Source organism: Gopherus evgoodei, chromosome 1 (genome assembly GCF_007399415.2).
Source record: "Gopherus evgoodei ecotype Sinaloan lineage chromosome 1, rGopEvg1_v1.p, whole genome shotgun sequence".
NCBI lineage: Eukaryota > Metazoa > Chordata > Testudines > Testudinidae > Gopherus > Gopherus evgoodei.
The window spans coordinates 109973454-109990376 of NC_044322.1; the positions used below are offsets into that span (position 1 = coordinate 109973454).

The window sequence follows — 16923 nt, forward strand, 5'->3', positions numbered from 1 at the left end:
TACACTGTCAGGGATTGGAGAGAGAAACTCCTGTTGAATACTGGCTTAATGGTTCAAAACAACTTCTTAACTTGCTTTATTTGTGGAGCTAGCAAATATCAAGACCACTACAAACAGCATTTCTAAAAAAAAAGCTACAGTCCATTTCAGTAAACAAGAGCTTTTAGGGGAGAGTTCCCTCAGTGTCTTAACTGGTTAATTGGACCCAGTCCCCCACTTTTAGGGCTACACAAAGAAATTGACTGTTGGTGATGGGGGAGGCAGAAATGATGACAGAATGGGAAATGAAAGCTTTTCCCACCTTGAGGAGTTGAAGGGAATGCTCTGCAAGTCATTATGTTGAATGTATGATTACTAGACTGGATAGTGCATTAATGAAGATTTTCTGTTGAAGACTTTCTTAGTACAATACTGTTTGTGTAACTTGATCCAGAGGGGACACAACAAAATCAAAAGTGGGCTAAGCAACAGAGGGTTTTTTTTAAAAGAGGGAAAAAAAATCAACCCAAAACTATTTACAGTTTCTAGTATCACAGGGGTAGCTGTGTTAGTCTCGATCTGTAAAAGCAACAAAGAGTCTTAACACTTTATAGACTAACAGATCATGTTATGGAGATAATATTAGTCTATAAGGTGCCACAGGACTCTCTTTCGCTATTCACAGTTTCTTTTCAATCATGTTGGACTTGGTTCAGAAAGACTGTAATAGTTTTCAAGAGTTGTACAAAAGAACTTGCCTTTAAATAAAAATAAAGAGAGAAACAGGTTGGCTTTCAACTCCATATAAAGTAAAATACCGCAGCATATTGCAATTGATTGCAAAGAGTCTGATCCAATTCCCATTGATTGAATGGGATCTGACCCTAAACAAGGGAAAACCGACTGATAGGATTATCTACAGCTCCACCTAAATATTATTTTCAGCCTCTTCTCCTTGTTCAGTTGTGTTGTAAGAAAAGATTTTGCTTTCTCATATTAGAAAGATGAATTCTCTTATCTGCAAAGAATCTGAGCTTGATATGAAAAAGCACAGAGGCCTTTGTACCAATAGATATAAATTCTAATGCAAGCACCATCATTCCTTTCTTCAAATCTTTGTTGTTCTAGCTACAGGTTTTGGCCTTCACAACATCCGCAGGCAATGAGTTTCAGAGGTTGATTGTGCATTGTTGAATTTCCTTTTTGTCTGTGTTTTGTCACAACGATGTCACTCAGGGGTGTGGATTTCTCTCACACTGAGAAATGTCATTAAGCCAACTTGATTTTCTAGTGTACACCTGGCCTTAGGCTCCAATTCCCAGATCCTACAGACTTCTGCATAGGGCCTCTGTTCTGGTGCAAGGATCTGCACTGTTGCATCTTCTGGCAGGATTGGGGTGTTCAAGGTACTCTTACATATATGCAGCATGGTTTATTTCACCTGAAATATTATTTCTGATTTTAAGAAGAGTTCGCTGTGTTTATATGAGAGGACTTTTGGCACTGTTAGGTAATTTGATTCACCCTCTAAGATGACCTCAGATAAAGATAAAGAGCTTTCCAGATGGAAAGCAGCTGTAAATTGCTAGCCATTAATGGGACCCATGGTCAGGACAAACTGAACAAAAGAACCATGCCGATGGAGTTTAAAAAAAAAAATGTGAGGAGACAAACCTTCCCTTGGGAGAGTTTTATCTTCCCAGTCTTTTTCAGTGTACTTGGCCTCTCCAGAGAGGGTTTTGCTTCTTTTCTTTTCTTCCTTGTACTGTGGCATGAGAAACAAAATAAAAAGAAAACACAAATTTATTAGTGGGTGGTCCCTTATCTCCTGGAGACGTACCTTGACCTTTCCAGGTCTCTTAACTGATCTGAGGGAAAGGAATTTATATATGCAGCTACATTCCCAGAAGACTCTGCCAGAAACCCAAATTACAGTCCTGGCTTCCCTCGAGACAACTCGTGGCCTGCCTTGCTGTTCTGGTCCTCTGTGTGAGTGGGTCAGCTTGAAGAGACATTTTGATCCACCCCATTGGAATGTTGGTCCCCAGCCCTAGACCAGAGTCAGCAGTATAGACTTTCACACACTGTAAATTGAGACTACATCATCCTTCCCACCTGTGACTGCATCCTCTGTCCCAAAAGCATTGTTGTTAGAATGGCTTGGGAGGGAGTGGCCAGGAGTCCCCTCTCAAACCTTCAAAGGCCAACACGACCCATTATAGGACTTCTGTCAGTTACTGTAGCCTCTTTACTTGTGGTAATCAAATGAGGCTTCCCAGACTCTGAGACAGACACCTGTTTCTAGAATTTCTGGAGTAAAGCCTGTAGTAAAGGGGAGAGAGGGGTACTAGCATTAAGTTCCCTCTCCAGCACACCTAGTCTAACTAGGTGACCTGTAACAAATAAATGCTTGCTTCTCAGTTGGCTCCAGATTTTTTTTCTCTGTAGACATACCCTAAGTTTCATTGAAAGTCAATAGAACTTAGATTCCTAAGTCTCTTGGGTACTTTTGAGAAGTTTTTAAAACATCTTTTAACTTTCTTGGTTTACTTTGTCAGAACTTGAATATATTGATCACAGATGGTTTTAATGTCCTCTTTTTAATAGGCCTAAACACCTAGGGCTAGATTTCCAAAAGTGCTTAGCACCTGAAGTTGGGGTTTGATTTTTTTTCCCAAGAGGTCAGATCTTATTTAGGCATCTACTTGAAGTGGTCAGATTTTCAAATGAGCTCAGCGTGCAGCAGGTCCCATTGTACTCAACATCTGAGTGTAATGGGATCTGTTGGTTGCTTAGCTCATTTGGAACTCTGGTCTTTCCCTCATTAACCCCATCTAGCTTTTTATCAGTATGGGAAAGACAGTGGCCAGAAATCCCTCCTGTGATGTAATTCTCCACTTCCTGCTCCCTTTGATAAATTTCTTATCTAAAGTTAAGCTTTGCGGGGCATATGTTTTTGAAAATCAGTGGCCCCTATAAGAAAGGACCGTGCTATGACAGAAAAGTGCATCCAGCACTTTAATTATATTCAGTCACCTAGTCCATTTTGTATTTATTACATTTAGTACCTTTTCAAGTATAGGCTTAGCAGATAAATATCTAGAAATGGGAATCTGATCTCCAGCCCAAGGCTACTCGAAAGCTGATGTTTCTGACAATACTTTTCAACGCTTTTGTTTTTAGAATTTAAATTTCTGCTAGTTACAATAAATACATCATGCAAAGTCTTCCCTTATTGCTGTAAAAATCTGTTAGCTGAAACACAGGTTTTTTATTATTTTTTTTTAACATCTCATACCATTTTAATTGATGTAAAAATGAGACAAAAGATCTGGGACTCCCTTTCAGGGCTAGGGTTGATGCTGTATTTGTGGGGGAAAGTACCTGACCATCTTCCTGTCCTAAGGTGAAATGCTGAACCCATTGTTATCTGTGGGAGTTTCCAATGACTTCAGTAGATCGAGGTGTTTACCCTAAGCATTTGGTCATTTTTACTGTTTGGTCTCCTGCTGGAATACATTATGGAACTGAGATTTTGTGCTGCTGGGTGAAAACATGGATGTTAATGAATAGTAGCATAATCTGATTCCTACTCTAATATAGCACAGGCTTGATCGTGTTGCCGTACTGAAAACCTGAGGCAGCTTGTGGAGGTAGGATTCTGGCATGTGGTGATGACGTTCTTTATTATTTATTATTATTTTACATTGCTGAATGACCTCACGTTTGTTACCATGTTAATGCAGCCAGAGGAGCTTCTGATTTTATGGGAACAAGTGCTGCAACATAGTTTATTTGGAGTTCTTGTGTTTGTAAACTGAGCCAATTAGACTGAGCTTTTCAGGTTGTTTTGTCCTAGGGTGGTACTTTAAAGTAATTTTACCACTGTTTGTTTGATCCCGACTCTGGGCTGAAGAACCATGGGACAGGACTATGCTTTCGGATGGCAAGTAGAAAACACACCTCTTTCTATATTTAATATAATATATGGAGATATGCCTATCTCATATAGGTCTCTTGATGACCTTTCAAGGTCCCTTCTAGTTCTAGGAGATAGGTGTATCTCCAATTATTATTATATTATATTATAGAACTGGAAGAGACCCTGAAAAGTCATTGAGTCCAGCCCCCTGCCTTCACTAGCAGGACCAAATACTGATTTTGCCCCAGGTCCCTAAGCAGCCCCCTCAAGGATTGAACTCTCAATCCTGGGTTTAGCTGGCCAATGCTCAAACCACTGAGCTATACCTTTTCTTTTGCAATGTCACAAATGACATTTTCTATTTTTTATATTCTATTCTCATAATTTTTCTATATCTTCTGTGGTGGTCCTCTGATGTATAAGATACTTTGAACCATTCAGCATAGGTTTCTATTGAGCTTTGCCTTGGCTTTTTACTGCATTTTGGCCTTTGTTCTGGTGGTTCATTGCAGCATTTTTGTGGGAGGGTATGGATGCATCAGGAAGATCTGATATAACAAAACATTTAAAATAAGTTCTTCTGTTTACCCATTCAAACGATTGTCTAAACCAGTGGCTCTCAAACTTTTCCATATTAGGATATCCAGATACCCCTTCCATCCATCGATATGGAATGGATAGGGTGGTCATAACCGCATATGTCAAACTTAAAATCATAATTTAGTTTTAGAAATTCTTTTTGACAACTAGTTAGGCTTCTGTTGGTAATTCAGAGAACTGTACTGTAGCACATTTGTACAACACTTGATTGAGATCTTCAGGTGGAATGAATTATAAAGAAAAAATCAGTGTGCTTTACAAACATTAATTCTTCTGTACTTCTTATGAGTGTTATGCAGTAGGCAAGTTACCATCATTTAACAGATAAGGATGCTGCAATATAAAGAGGATGTGTGACCTTGGGAAATTCAGAGCACTTATGTAGCAGAGGAGGGAATAGAAACCGAACATGTTGATGCAGTCCTATGATTTAACCACAAGACCATCCTTCCTCATATGTCATGGTAGTTCTTGATTTCTAAACTGATCGTGTATGATGTTCACTGTTCCTCTTTATTCTGTATGTGGGCACCTGTATTTGTCTGTCTTACCCTTCTTTCTTGAGATATTGGTCTTCTATTTTAAACGGACTTTTTTCTTCTTGCTTAATTCATTTGTCACTGAGAATGGCTTCAATATCCACTGTGAGGTTTCTAAATATTGACTGAGTTACTAAAAAAACTTTTTATGCCATTTCATCCTTGCGTTACAAATACTGGACCCAATGCAGCAATTTCTATTCCTGCTTATAGTCCTATTGATGTCAGTTGGGCTAGTGGCATGAGGATGAACAGAGGTGAAGGATTATGCCTAGAGTAGCTATTCTATCTACATTTCTGATAGTTTATAGGTGTTTTTCCTTATATCAGACCATCTATTGTAAATTTAAGTTTGACTTGAAATTTAGACTTCTTTACATTTAAAGAGAGAAGTTAAAATTTTTACTAGCTTAATATGAATAGAATTTAAAATTTCCTGTGTGCTATGTAACTTGACAGCATCTTTCTAGTGCAAGAGAACCAGAAAAGGAAACTGACTAGATACAAAATTGAACTTGATGAAAATAAAAATGATAGTAATTTATCTTGCTGTCTAACTTCAATTAAATGCAAAGCATAGCGTATATTAAATTTTAAAAAAATTCTTAGGTTCGGATTCTGCAAGGCACTTTGTGCAGCTGAGCCTCTACACCCTTATTGACAACCTTGCCAGATTGGGGTCAAAGATGTTAGTTACCCTCTAAACATGTTTTTAAATTAATTAATCTTGATAGCATCCTGTTACTTAGCGGTTTGTCCCATCATTTTAAGCCATATATTCACCACTGTCAGTCTTTGATCTGCTTTCTTTCTTTGTCAGCTCTTTCATTCTCATTTACTAACTGCAGCTCACATGTCATCTTCTGAAGTATTGGAGTATTCATTCAATCACTTCTTAAGCACTCTAGAAGTGAGAACTCCCTTGTGCTTCCCTGGTATACAAGACAAAGATGAGGTGACTTTGCATATGTCTACACTGGAGCAGGAAGTGTAATTTCAAGCTTGAATAGATGTGCCTGCGCTAGCTCTTATTGAGCAAGTATGTTAAAAATAGAAGGGCAGCCATAGTGGTGTGAGCAGTGGGACAGGCTAGCCGTCCCGAATACAGTCCCATCTGAAATCCCCGGGCACATACTCAGTTGAGGCCAGTTAGGCTGCCTGTGCATCATTAGAAGCGTAAACCCCGCATAATCCGGAGATGACTTGAGCTAAGATGTACTTCTCCCTCCACCAGCATTTCTGATTTAATTATTCTGCAAACAGAATTTTCCCTCACATCTGTTCTGAAGTATTGAATAATTTACTTTCAATGTCATAAATCTATAATGTGATATGAGTTTTGTTGTTACTTCAGATAAAATTCGTTTGACGTAGTTTTGATTACCAGTGATTTGCCTTTGCAGTTTTGATGTTCCCTTTCTTGTTTTCTCCTAGCAACCTTTGCTTTTACAAAGGCCTGGTCTACACTGGGGGGAGGGGAGGGGAGGGGAATCAATCTAAGTTACGCAACTTCAGCTATGTGAATAACGTAACTGAAGTCAATGTACTTAGATCGACTTACTGTGGTGTCTTCACTGTGGTGAGTCGACTGCTGCTGCTCCCTCGTCAACTCTGCCTGCACCTCTTGTGGAGGAGGAGTACAGGAATCGACTAGAGAGCACTCGGGGGTCGATTTATCGCATCTAGTCTAGACATGATAAATCGAACCCTGCTGGATCAATCACTGCCTGCTGATCTGGCAGGTATTGTAGACATATCCAAAGAGTGATATTTTATTACATTCTGAAGTATATTAACACAATAAAGTGCATGCAGGAAATAATTTTGTAAACCAGGTAGTTATACATATTATGCATTACTGAAAATATGCTATTGTGCATTGAGTATGTTACTTTACACAATACTTTTTGAAATTCAGGAACAATAGTAAGAAAAAGATGTATAGGAAGAAGAGGAGACGGGAGAAAGAACTACCAGAGTCCAAAGTAACATACCTGAGGTTGTTAACCAGATAACGTATTGTGCCAAAGTTCTTCCCTTGACTCTGTCGGTCCTGCGTTTCCTGGCGGATTTTGCTAGCTTCAGAGGCACACTGTGATCCTCCACGTAGCCCTTCTCTCTCTAGAGGCAAGGGTCACAGCTTACTGAGCCATTTTCATCATAAGCCAGCAACGGAGGTGAGGAGAAGCAATCTCCCTCTCACAGTCTCTGTTGTCTCCCAGTCTCTGATTAATCATGGAGGGGAGTGGGGAACCTGGGCCCATCCTCTACTCTGGGCTGCAGCCCAGGGACCCGAAAATTAGCAGCTATGGTAGCTGACTTTTTGGAAATAGAGGTGTACAATTCCCTGGGCCACTTCCCTACAGCAGCCCCCACTCAATATCTCCTTCACCGTTACCTCAGGGCCTCCATCCTTACACCTGATATGGATTTGTAGTGCTTCATTCCTCCAACAGCACAGCTCCCTCCTATAGCTCCTGACACCCACACCTCACTGACCAGCTGGGAGGCTTTTAACTAGTTCCAGTCAGCCCTTGATAGACTTCAGTTGTCTCAGTCAATCTAGCTATCTCCACTGCATTCTAGAAGGATCTTAATTGGCCCCAGGTGTCTTGATTAACCTGGAGCAACTGCCATTTGGTTACCATAGTAGTAGGGATTTGTTTAGCCTGGGGCTAACATACCTGTTCCTCACTACTTTACTGTAGCCATCTGGCCTTGCCGCATCACAGTATATACAGATCAGAATGGAAATAGCTCTACTTATAATGTTCTGTGGAAAAATGCCAATATTTCACAGCATTTTTTTGTTCTGATTTGGAATGAGAACTTGAAATTTTGAATTTTCCCACAGAAAAAGCATTTTGAATTTGGAAAAATCTAATGGTTTTGGTTTGTATTTCCCTCCCACCCACAAAAAAAAATAGAACAGCTGGCTGCCCCAAGTCCAAGGACATCCTCAAGCTGCCCCATAGTCAGTGGGAGTCAGAAGAATGCCCTGCCATGGAGCAGAAAGTCTAGAAGCCCTGAAAGCCCCATCTTGAGCTTGTGGTTCCAGGGATGCCAGGCTCCTGGCTGTGAGAGTCCTACTTTGAGTCTCTGCCTTTATGGTATGGAGCCTGGAAGCCTTGGGGTCCCCAGTCCTGGAGAAGTTAGCATGGTGGGTCTGCTCCAGAGCCACAGACCTTGCATGTGTTTTCATAAAATGTTATGGGTTGGTTCAATCTGCATTTTCTGACAAATTGCTAACCAGCTTCGATTATAAGTCATATTGTGGTATGCATGATTTAAATGATTAATGCATCAATTTGATGATGAAACTGACCAATGTCATGGTTGTACGCAGTGTTGTTGTAGCTGTGTCAATCCTGGGATATTAGAGAGACAAGTTGAGTGATGTCTTTTATTGGATCACACCTGAGAGAGAGCTCTGTGTAGCTCAAAAGCTTGTCTCTCTCACCAACAGAAGTTGGGTCCAGTAAAAAGACATTTCCTCCTGCACCTTCTCTCTCCAATTTAATGATGTAATCCGTTGATTTCTCTGTCTGTCTCTAGGTATATGTGTTTGCATATATACATATACATGCACACAAAACAGGTGACATGACAAAGCAGAGTGAGATTTGTCCCTCTAAATATTTACCTGGACACCAGGATTTACAGTGCCGATGGTCAGAAGAGCAGGCAATAGGAGAAAGCCATGGAGTGATCTATTTCCACAATGTTCCTGTGAAAAGACTTTTTCGAAAAGATATGAAAAATATTTTTAGAAGACCTCATATATCCTCATCCTCACCCTGTGTGTTCAGAGCGAGGAGGGGGAGGGAGAACAAGCAAGAAACAAGGGATTCATCTGCTGGTTAAGTAGGGTGCAATGGGAAACTGTTTTGAATGTTTTCAGAGTATGTAATTTGGTAGAGGTTTAACCAACTAAGGCTCTGATTCACTGATGGGACTCAACATAGGCACTAACATTTTGGTCTTGGCATCAGTGAAGTTAGGCTGTCTTCAGTTTTTTTCTGAGGCTTCAAAATCTGTTTGGATAAAATGAAGACCGAGCAATCAAACTCCTTTATATAATGCAAACAAGAGCACTAATAGGATTGTTCACATGTGGGGACATAAAAATGTTTCCCTGAATTTTACGAAAAACGATACCTTGGATGCTCAGGTGCATGCCGGACTCCTCAATTTGTCGAAAATTGGGCATGCAGAATCTTTTATTGTCAATTTTACTAGAAGCTTAAATTTCTGTTTGTTTGTTCCTGCAGATGTGGGATATCTTACTGTGTCTGTACATATTTTTGGAAAACATAGGCTTTGAACCTGTAATTAAATCTGTATGGGCAAATTGGTTCACCTGTGCACATCTGTTTGCAGGGCCAGAACCCTAGGTTTTAAAGTGTATGACACTGCAGATGGAATCTTCGTTATATTTCTGTTGTCCAACAGTAAACTCCCCCTGCTTTTGATGGACCGGATTTTTCTTCTCTGTGGGAGGGCTGATCATCCAAGACAGATCTTTCAAAAGAAATTAAAGAACGTAATTCAGTTATCTCCTGTACATATCAGACACTTGCATAACAGGAGGCCCCAGAGTTAAATCGTAGTTAACTGTTAAACACATCTTCTTCTTATGGATTTGAAAGTAAAGTATGCAGAGGTCTTTTGGCTAACTAGAGGTCCACTAGTTACAGACAGATTGGTTCAATCACTATGTGACCTTGAAAGAAGTTGTCCGTGCTTCTTCTGTCAAGCTGCCAGAAAGAGAACAGTAAAGTTCTGTTTCAGAAAATAAGTTGCTACTTATCAGGAAGAAATGAAACTGAATTCTTTGGCTACTCTTAAAAAAGCACTTCTCAGAATTTTGCTTGGATGAGATTCATTCAATTAAAAAATATTTCTCTCTCGCATTTTTAGTCTTCCACAGATTTCAATCAGCCTATGGTTGCTGTTTGCCACTTTACTAGTCTTTAGGTTCACTTAAACATTTTTCTTTGGTGGGTGAGATACTTATAATTTTCTACTCCACACAATGCACTTTTGATCTATTGCCAAGCATGATCCAATTGTAAGAAGTAAATTCCAATGATCTACACAGGATTTACTTTTCTGAAAAGAAATGACAAAAAAATACCTCAAATGCTTAAATTTTAACCAAATGAAAATGCCAAGTTGGGATTGAAACTCATCCTTACTTTGATTAATTAATCTAAGTATTAGATATAATTAGAAATGTGCTTGAATGAGGCAGAAAAGTGCATTTTCAATTAAGTTCTTTAACTTTTCATTATTGCTGTAGGTTTCAAATCCGCAAAAGCATAGAAATTAATTGAAGGTTTTATGTTTTTGATCCCTTAGAATGATATATTTAAATGTTCTCTTATGTTGCCATCAGTGCTATTTGAGCTCTCCAAAACATCCAGATGGTTAGCACTGAGTTAATTATGAACAGACAGATGAAGATGAGCCATAGCTGTCAAATTTTAATCCAAAATCTCAAGTGTGTTTGGACTGGGATTTTGGTCTGAACCATTTATGTAGCGATAAAGGTTAGCTGTTAATTTTGATGTAGCTCTAGACTTGATAAAGGTTGAGGATCCTTCAGATTTGAGGTGTTTTACAAGACCATTTCTTGATTCTGCTCGTAAATCAAAAGAACGTTAAGAAAATCAATCACTAAATTTACATCAGCAGTTGTCTCTAAAGGTGCACTTAAATACCATCCAATCCACAACAAATGACAGAATAGATGCATACTCAACATGGCTTTTAATTAGCAGGCTACCTGCAGGATATATTGCTCTTGTGAAAAATACTTTTTATTGTCCTATAATGTTGCAATGGCAGACTACATGCTTTCCTCCATTATTGTTAGCTAAATAGGCCCAAATGTTGTTTACATGGCAAAAGCATATTCCAGGACTGGAAGCAGAAACAACTGGACAGTCTAAGGCCTAGTCTACACTATGCATTTAAACTGATTTTAGCAGCATTAAACTGATTTAACACTGTACCCGTCCACATAACGAGGCCCTTTATATCGATATAAAGGACTCTTTAAATCGGTTTCGGTACTCCTCCCCAACGAGAGGAGTAGCACTAAAATTGGTATTACCATATCGGATTAGGGTTAGTGTGGCTGCAAATCGATGGTATTGGCCTCCAGGCGGTATCCCACAGTGCTCCACTGTGACCACTCTGGACAGCAATCTGAACTCGGATGCACTGGCCAGGTAAACAGGAAAAGCCCCGTGAACTTTTGAATTTCATTTCCCGTTTGCCCAGCATGGAGCTCTGATCAGCACGGGTGGCGATGCAGTCCCAAATTCAAAAAGAGCTCCAGCATGGACTGTGCGGGTGATACTGGATCTGACTGCTGTATGGGGAGACAAATCTGTTCTATCAAAGCTCCATTACAGAAGACAAAATGCCAAAGCATTTGAAAAAAATCTCCAGGCTGTGATACAGAGTCCACAGCACAGTGCTGCATGACATGCATACTGGAAAGCCAAAGAATCAAATGGACGCTTATGGAGGGAGGGACTGGGGACCGAGGACTCCAGTTATCCCGCAGTCTCTGAAAATCATTTTGCATTCTTGGCTGAGCTCCCAATGCCTGTAGGGTCAAACACATTGTCCGGGGTGGTTCAGGGTCTATCTCGTCAATTTACCCCTCCTCCCCCTCCGTGATAGAAAAGGGGAAAAAATGTTTCTTGACTTTGTGTCACCCTATGTATACTGCATGCTGCTGGTAGATGCGGTGCTGCGGCAGTAAACAGTAGCATCCTCTCTCCACCCCTCCCCGGTGGCAGATGGTACAGAGCAGAAGGACTGATAGCCTTCCTCATCATGAGCCCGTGAGTGCTCCTGACTGGCCTCAGGTGAGGCCGACCTGGGGTGCCTGGGTAACCGGCTGGTAACTGTCCTCATCATAGCAACTGGGGGCTGAGCTCCATCAGCCCCCTCCCTTTCATGTCTAAAGAAAAGATTCTGTACTGCCTGGACTATCATAGCAGCGGGATGCTGAGCTCCTCTTCCCCCATACCACTTAATGTCCTGCCTGGACTATCATAGCAGCTGAAGGCTGCCTCCCCCTCATTTTCTCTCACTAACAAGTCAGTGTTTCTTATTCCTGCATTCTTTATTACTTCATCACACAAATGAGGGGGACACTGCCACGGTAGCCCAGGAAGGTTAGGGGAGGAGGGAAGCAACGAGTGGGGTTGTTGCAGGGGCACACCCCCCCCATCCCCCGTGAATGCAATGCAGCTCATCATTTCTGTGGGATCTGACATGAAGCGGCTGTGCTCTCTGGTTCTCTGGTACACTGGTTCTCTAGTACACTTGCCCCATATTCTAGGCAGGACTGACTCTATTTTTAGATACAACTTAAAGGAGGGAATGACCCGGGGGGTCATTCCCATTTTTGTCTTTGCGCCCCCAGCCGACCTCGGCCAGGGGCACCCATGACAGCAGCAGACAGTACAGAACGACAGAACTGTCATCTCATTGCCAATTTACAATGGCATAGCAGATGGTACGGAACAACTGATAACTGTCTCTGCTGTCATGCAAAGGCAAATGAATTTTGCTGTGTAGCGCTGCAGTACTGCGTCTGTTAGCAACATCTAGTAGATATACGGTGACAGTATAAAAAAAAAAAAAAAAAAGCTGAATGGGCTCCATGGTTGCTGTGCTTTGGCGTCTCCCAGGGCAATCCTGGGAAAAAGGGTGCAAAATGATTGTCTGCCATTGCTTTCCCGGAGGAAGGAATGACTGATGACATTTGCCCAGAACCACCTGCGACAATGATTTTTGCCCCATCAGGCACTGGGATCTCAACCCAGAATTCCAAGGGGTGGGGGAGACTGCGGGAACTATGGGATAGCTACGGAATAGCTACCCACAGTGCAATGCTCCAAAAATCGACGCTAGCCTCGGATCATGGACGCACACCGCTGAATTAATGTGCTTAGTGTGACCGCGTGCACTCGACTTTATACAATCTATTTTACAAAACTAGTTTATGTAAAATAGGAATAATCCCGTAGTGTAGACGTTACTGTTTTTATCCCCGTTCAACTCTTCTCTGCTGGTTTAGTGGTATCAGGAACCAAACATATGTATGGACCCTGTCACAGTGACCATTCAGTAACCACAGGTAGTACTAGACTGGCACTATTCTATTTGATCCGATCTACATTTTAAAATGGATATTAGCTATAATATTCTTTAGGTATTTTTAATTGAAAACTCACTGTCTCACATTCTCAGTTCCGTCTGTCAGACTCAGTCATGTGCTGGCAGTGGTATTTCAATGCATGTTAATGTGAGGGCAAAATGAAATGTATAAAAGACCAAATGAGAGTCAGACATACTAAAAACAAGTGGATGAAAATGAGACACGGTGTCATGATGGTCCACAACAAAAAAAGAACAATGCAGAGAAATACTTTCATACAATCACAAGTGCAGCAATATTTAATTTTGAGATTACCTGAGAGAATGAGACCACAGCTGGAATAAAGAAACCACAAATCTAAAACTAGGACAGTCACACTTCCTTGTCCAACAACCAAATTTTGAAGTTTTAGCTGTCCCAAGTCAAATAATGTGGCGGGAAATCAAACAATTGGTAAAGTTTGGTTATATTTGTCATTAACGCCCACTATCTTAGCTTGATTAAAATCCTGTATTTCTAGGAATAATTTAATCACTGAAGGTATCAGGAAATATGTTCTTCCAAGTTTATTATAGCTCAGTTAACCCAGGTGCATTACCTGTGTGGAAGGCTCCTTCCTCTGAAGTTTATCTTACTCATGTGATATAATGTGCCAATAATCGTCCTGCTTTTTAGACACCAGACTAGATGGACCAATGGTCTGATTTAGAATAGTAAATCTTATGTTCCTGTCATAAAGAATATTCATTGTAAAAACTTTTATTATTCTTAAGTATTCATTCAGCTACATTTGGATTTAATAGCTAGTGTAGTGAGTGCAATTCTGAATGTACATGTTGCTTTAGACATATTGAGAAGTCTGGAGATGCCTACATAATTTTACAGAACATTCTGAAAATGTTACTCTGTGTACATTACAGGAGGGTTTCAGGAAGAGTTGACTGCATATGAATAGCCCCATTTTCTGCTTTAAAAAAAAAAAGATCTGAGCAGGCTGTAATGAAATTTGAGTTTGAACTTCAAGTGCAAAATCAGATTTACCTCTATCCCATAGTATAATCACTCCAGAAAATATTGGACTCAACAGCCATCCTATCCTCCTTACTCTCAGCAGAGTTATGTTACTTGTAATCATTTGTGAATATATTAGTCCTGGCGCACATGGAAAACCAAAGGATTGCTCTTGCCAGAAGACTGAATGAATGATTTTCTCCAAACGTGACAGGTGTTTCAAAATTTGAATAATTCCGTATGTCGCAGCTCTGGAACTGAGAGTTTGTGTGGACCATGATTCTCAGTAAAATTACATAGCATTGTTTTTTGTTTCAGAAGAAATCATGCATCAGGATATCATTCCCCTCTGTGCTGCAGATATTGAAGACCAGTTAAAGAAGCAATTTGCCTATCTGTCAGGTAAAAATTGGAAAGTTCCTACTGAATCTTTTGTTCAAATGTGTGGTTTCAGCTGTTTCTATCCACGCTTTCATATAGTCACTGAACACTATTATCAGGGCAGCCATCATTTTGTGATCTGTATTTAGAATGATTCATAAATATGCTATTCTGGAATTCACAAAAAAATGTTAAATATGATTAAAACTTGAATTATTTATATAATCTCTAGTAGTGCCAGCTGGCTGGCTTAGTGGGCAGCATCACAGTGCTCCTTATAGATCTATAGATAAGGAGATCCAGGTCTGAGGCTAACCTCAGATAATCACACAAGGATCAGTAGGAGATAACGTTGTAAAAAACTGGAGGAGGACTTCAGGATTTAGCCTACTGTATAGAGGACTTTGTGAATTGAGACTTGAAAAACTCTGTATTTGATTACTCCAGTTACTAAAAGAGCTTTGTTTTTAAAAAACACACAAAAAAACCTAAATATACGTTAAATGTTGCAAACTTACTCACCTAGGGTGGGTCAAGAAACAAGAAAAATGTAGAATATAGTTTCTTACCCTTTTGACATGCAGAGAATATAATGGTAGGTATAAATGTCCCTAAGGGATTACACTGAAAAAAACACCCTATTAGTTTCTCCTTACCTCACCCAGCTGCTCCCCGAACAGAACTAGACTTCTTTTGCTTTCTACCCATCTCTCAAACCACCCACACAAGATTGAAAACTAGCCATTCCTTTCCCTCAAAAAAGGCCAATTCATTCCTAATCCCATCCTGTCCCCAAATCTCCCACTTTGTTGTTGTTAGCCAACCATCACGATATTGCTTTCTCGGTGTCCATGAGGGTTCATTCCTAGACATTGCCTTCCTATCCTCCAACTATAAGAACAGAAGAACAGCCATACTGGGTCAGACCAATGGTTCATCTAGGCCAGTATCCTGTCTTCCAACAGCTGCCGCTGCTAGGTACTTCAGAGGGAAAGAACAGAACATGCTTTGCTGAAGCCACACCATATCGAATAAGCCTGACACCTTACTGAAACCACAGAGCAAGTCTCTACACAGCGCTGAAATACAAAAGAGCATTCTGAGAAACTACTGTTCACATCGGTGCTTTTCGTCAGCAAAACTTTTCTTTCAGAGGTGTGTGTGTGTGTGTGTGTGTGTGTGTTTTTTTAACACCTCTTTGTTCAGTTGCCAGGGTAGAGAGAGCCTTAATGTCCAGGGGAAAATAAGCAGAGATATTTTGTCTTGAAGTAAAGACATATTTGATGTTGGAGGGGAAAGTTGGAAGTGAAGGACCCTTTGGTATTTAATGTAAAATTCTCATCATACATGAGGTCTGTTATGCTCTAAGGGCTTGTCCTATGCTTAAAACAAAATTACAGTGTCACAGCTGTGCCACCGCAGTGATGCTGCTGTAGCACTTCAGCATAGACAATACCTACACCGATGGGAGAGGTTCTCCCATTGCTGTAGTTGGTCCATTTCCCCGAGAGGCAGTGGCTAGGACGATGGAAGAAGTCTTCCGTCAACTTAGTGCTGTCTGTGTGGGGACTTAAGTCTTCTTAATAACGCCACTCCACTCCGAGTGTGGATTTTTCACACTCCTTAGCAACATAGTTAGGGCCCTACCAAATTCACGGTCCATTTTGGTCAATTTCATGGACATAAGATTTTAAAAATCAATAATTTCATGACTTCAGCTATTCATATCTGAAATTTCATGGTGTTGCAATTGTAGGTGTCATGACCCAAAAAGGAGTTGGGGGGGGTGGTCACAAGGTTATTGTAGGGGGAGTTGTGGTACTGCTACCCTTATTTCTGTGCTGTTGCTGGCAGCAGTGCTGCCATCAGAGCTTGGATCTTAGCTCTGAAGATAGCAGCAGCAGCACAGAAATAAGGATGGCATAGTATGGTATTGCCCCCCTTATTTCTTCACTGCTGCTGGTGGGGCGCTGTCTTCAAATCTGGGTGCCCGGCCAACAGACGCCACTCTCTGGCCGCCCAGCTCTGAAGGCAGCACAGAGGTGAGAGTGACAATACCGTGACTCCCCTAAAATAACCTTGCAACCCCCCTGCAATTCTCTTTTGGGTCAGGACCACCAATATAAGAAATACTGGTCTCCCCCGTGAAATCTGTATAGTATAAGGTAAAAGCGCGCACACAAGACCAGATTTCACAGGGGGAAACCAGATTTCAGGCTGTGACACGTTTTTCATTGCCATGAATTTGGTAGGGCCCTAAACATGTTCGTGCTGACCTAATTTTCTAGTGTAGACCAGGCCTAAGT

At 40.7% G+C, this 16923-nt stretch overlaps 1 protein-coding gene across 5 annotated transcripts in view; it reads left to right on the forward strand.

The window, feature by feature from the left end:
• The window catches only part of MCF2L (MCF.2 cell line derived transforming sequence like), a 287755-nt gene that overhangs the window by 158217 nt on the left and 112615 nt on the right, over positions 1-16923 (forward strand). For all 5 annotated transcript variants that reach the window (XM_030568841.1, XM_030568849.1, XM_030568864.1 and 2 more), the window contains exon 3: positions 14555-14638. In XM_030568841.1, the coding sequence (XP_030424701.1) occupies positions 14555-14638 (84 nt within the window). The remainder of the gene's footprint in view (positions 1-14554; positions 14639-16923) is intronic.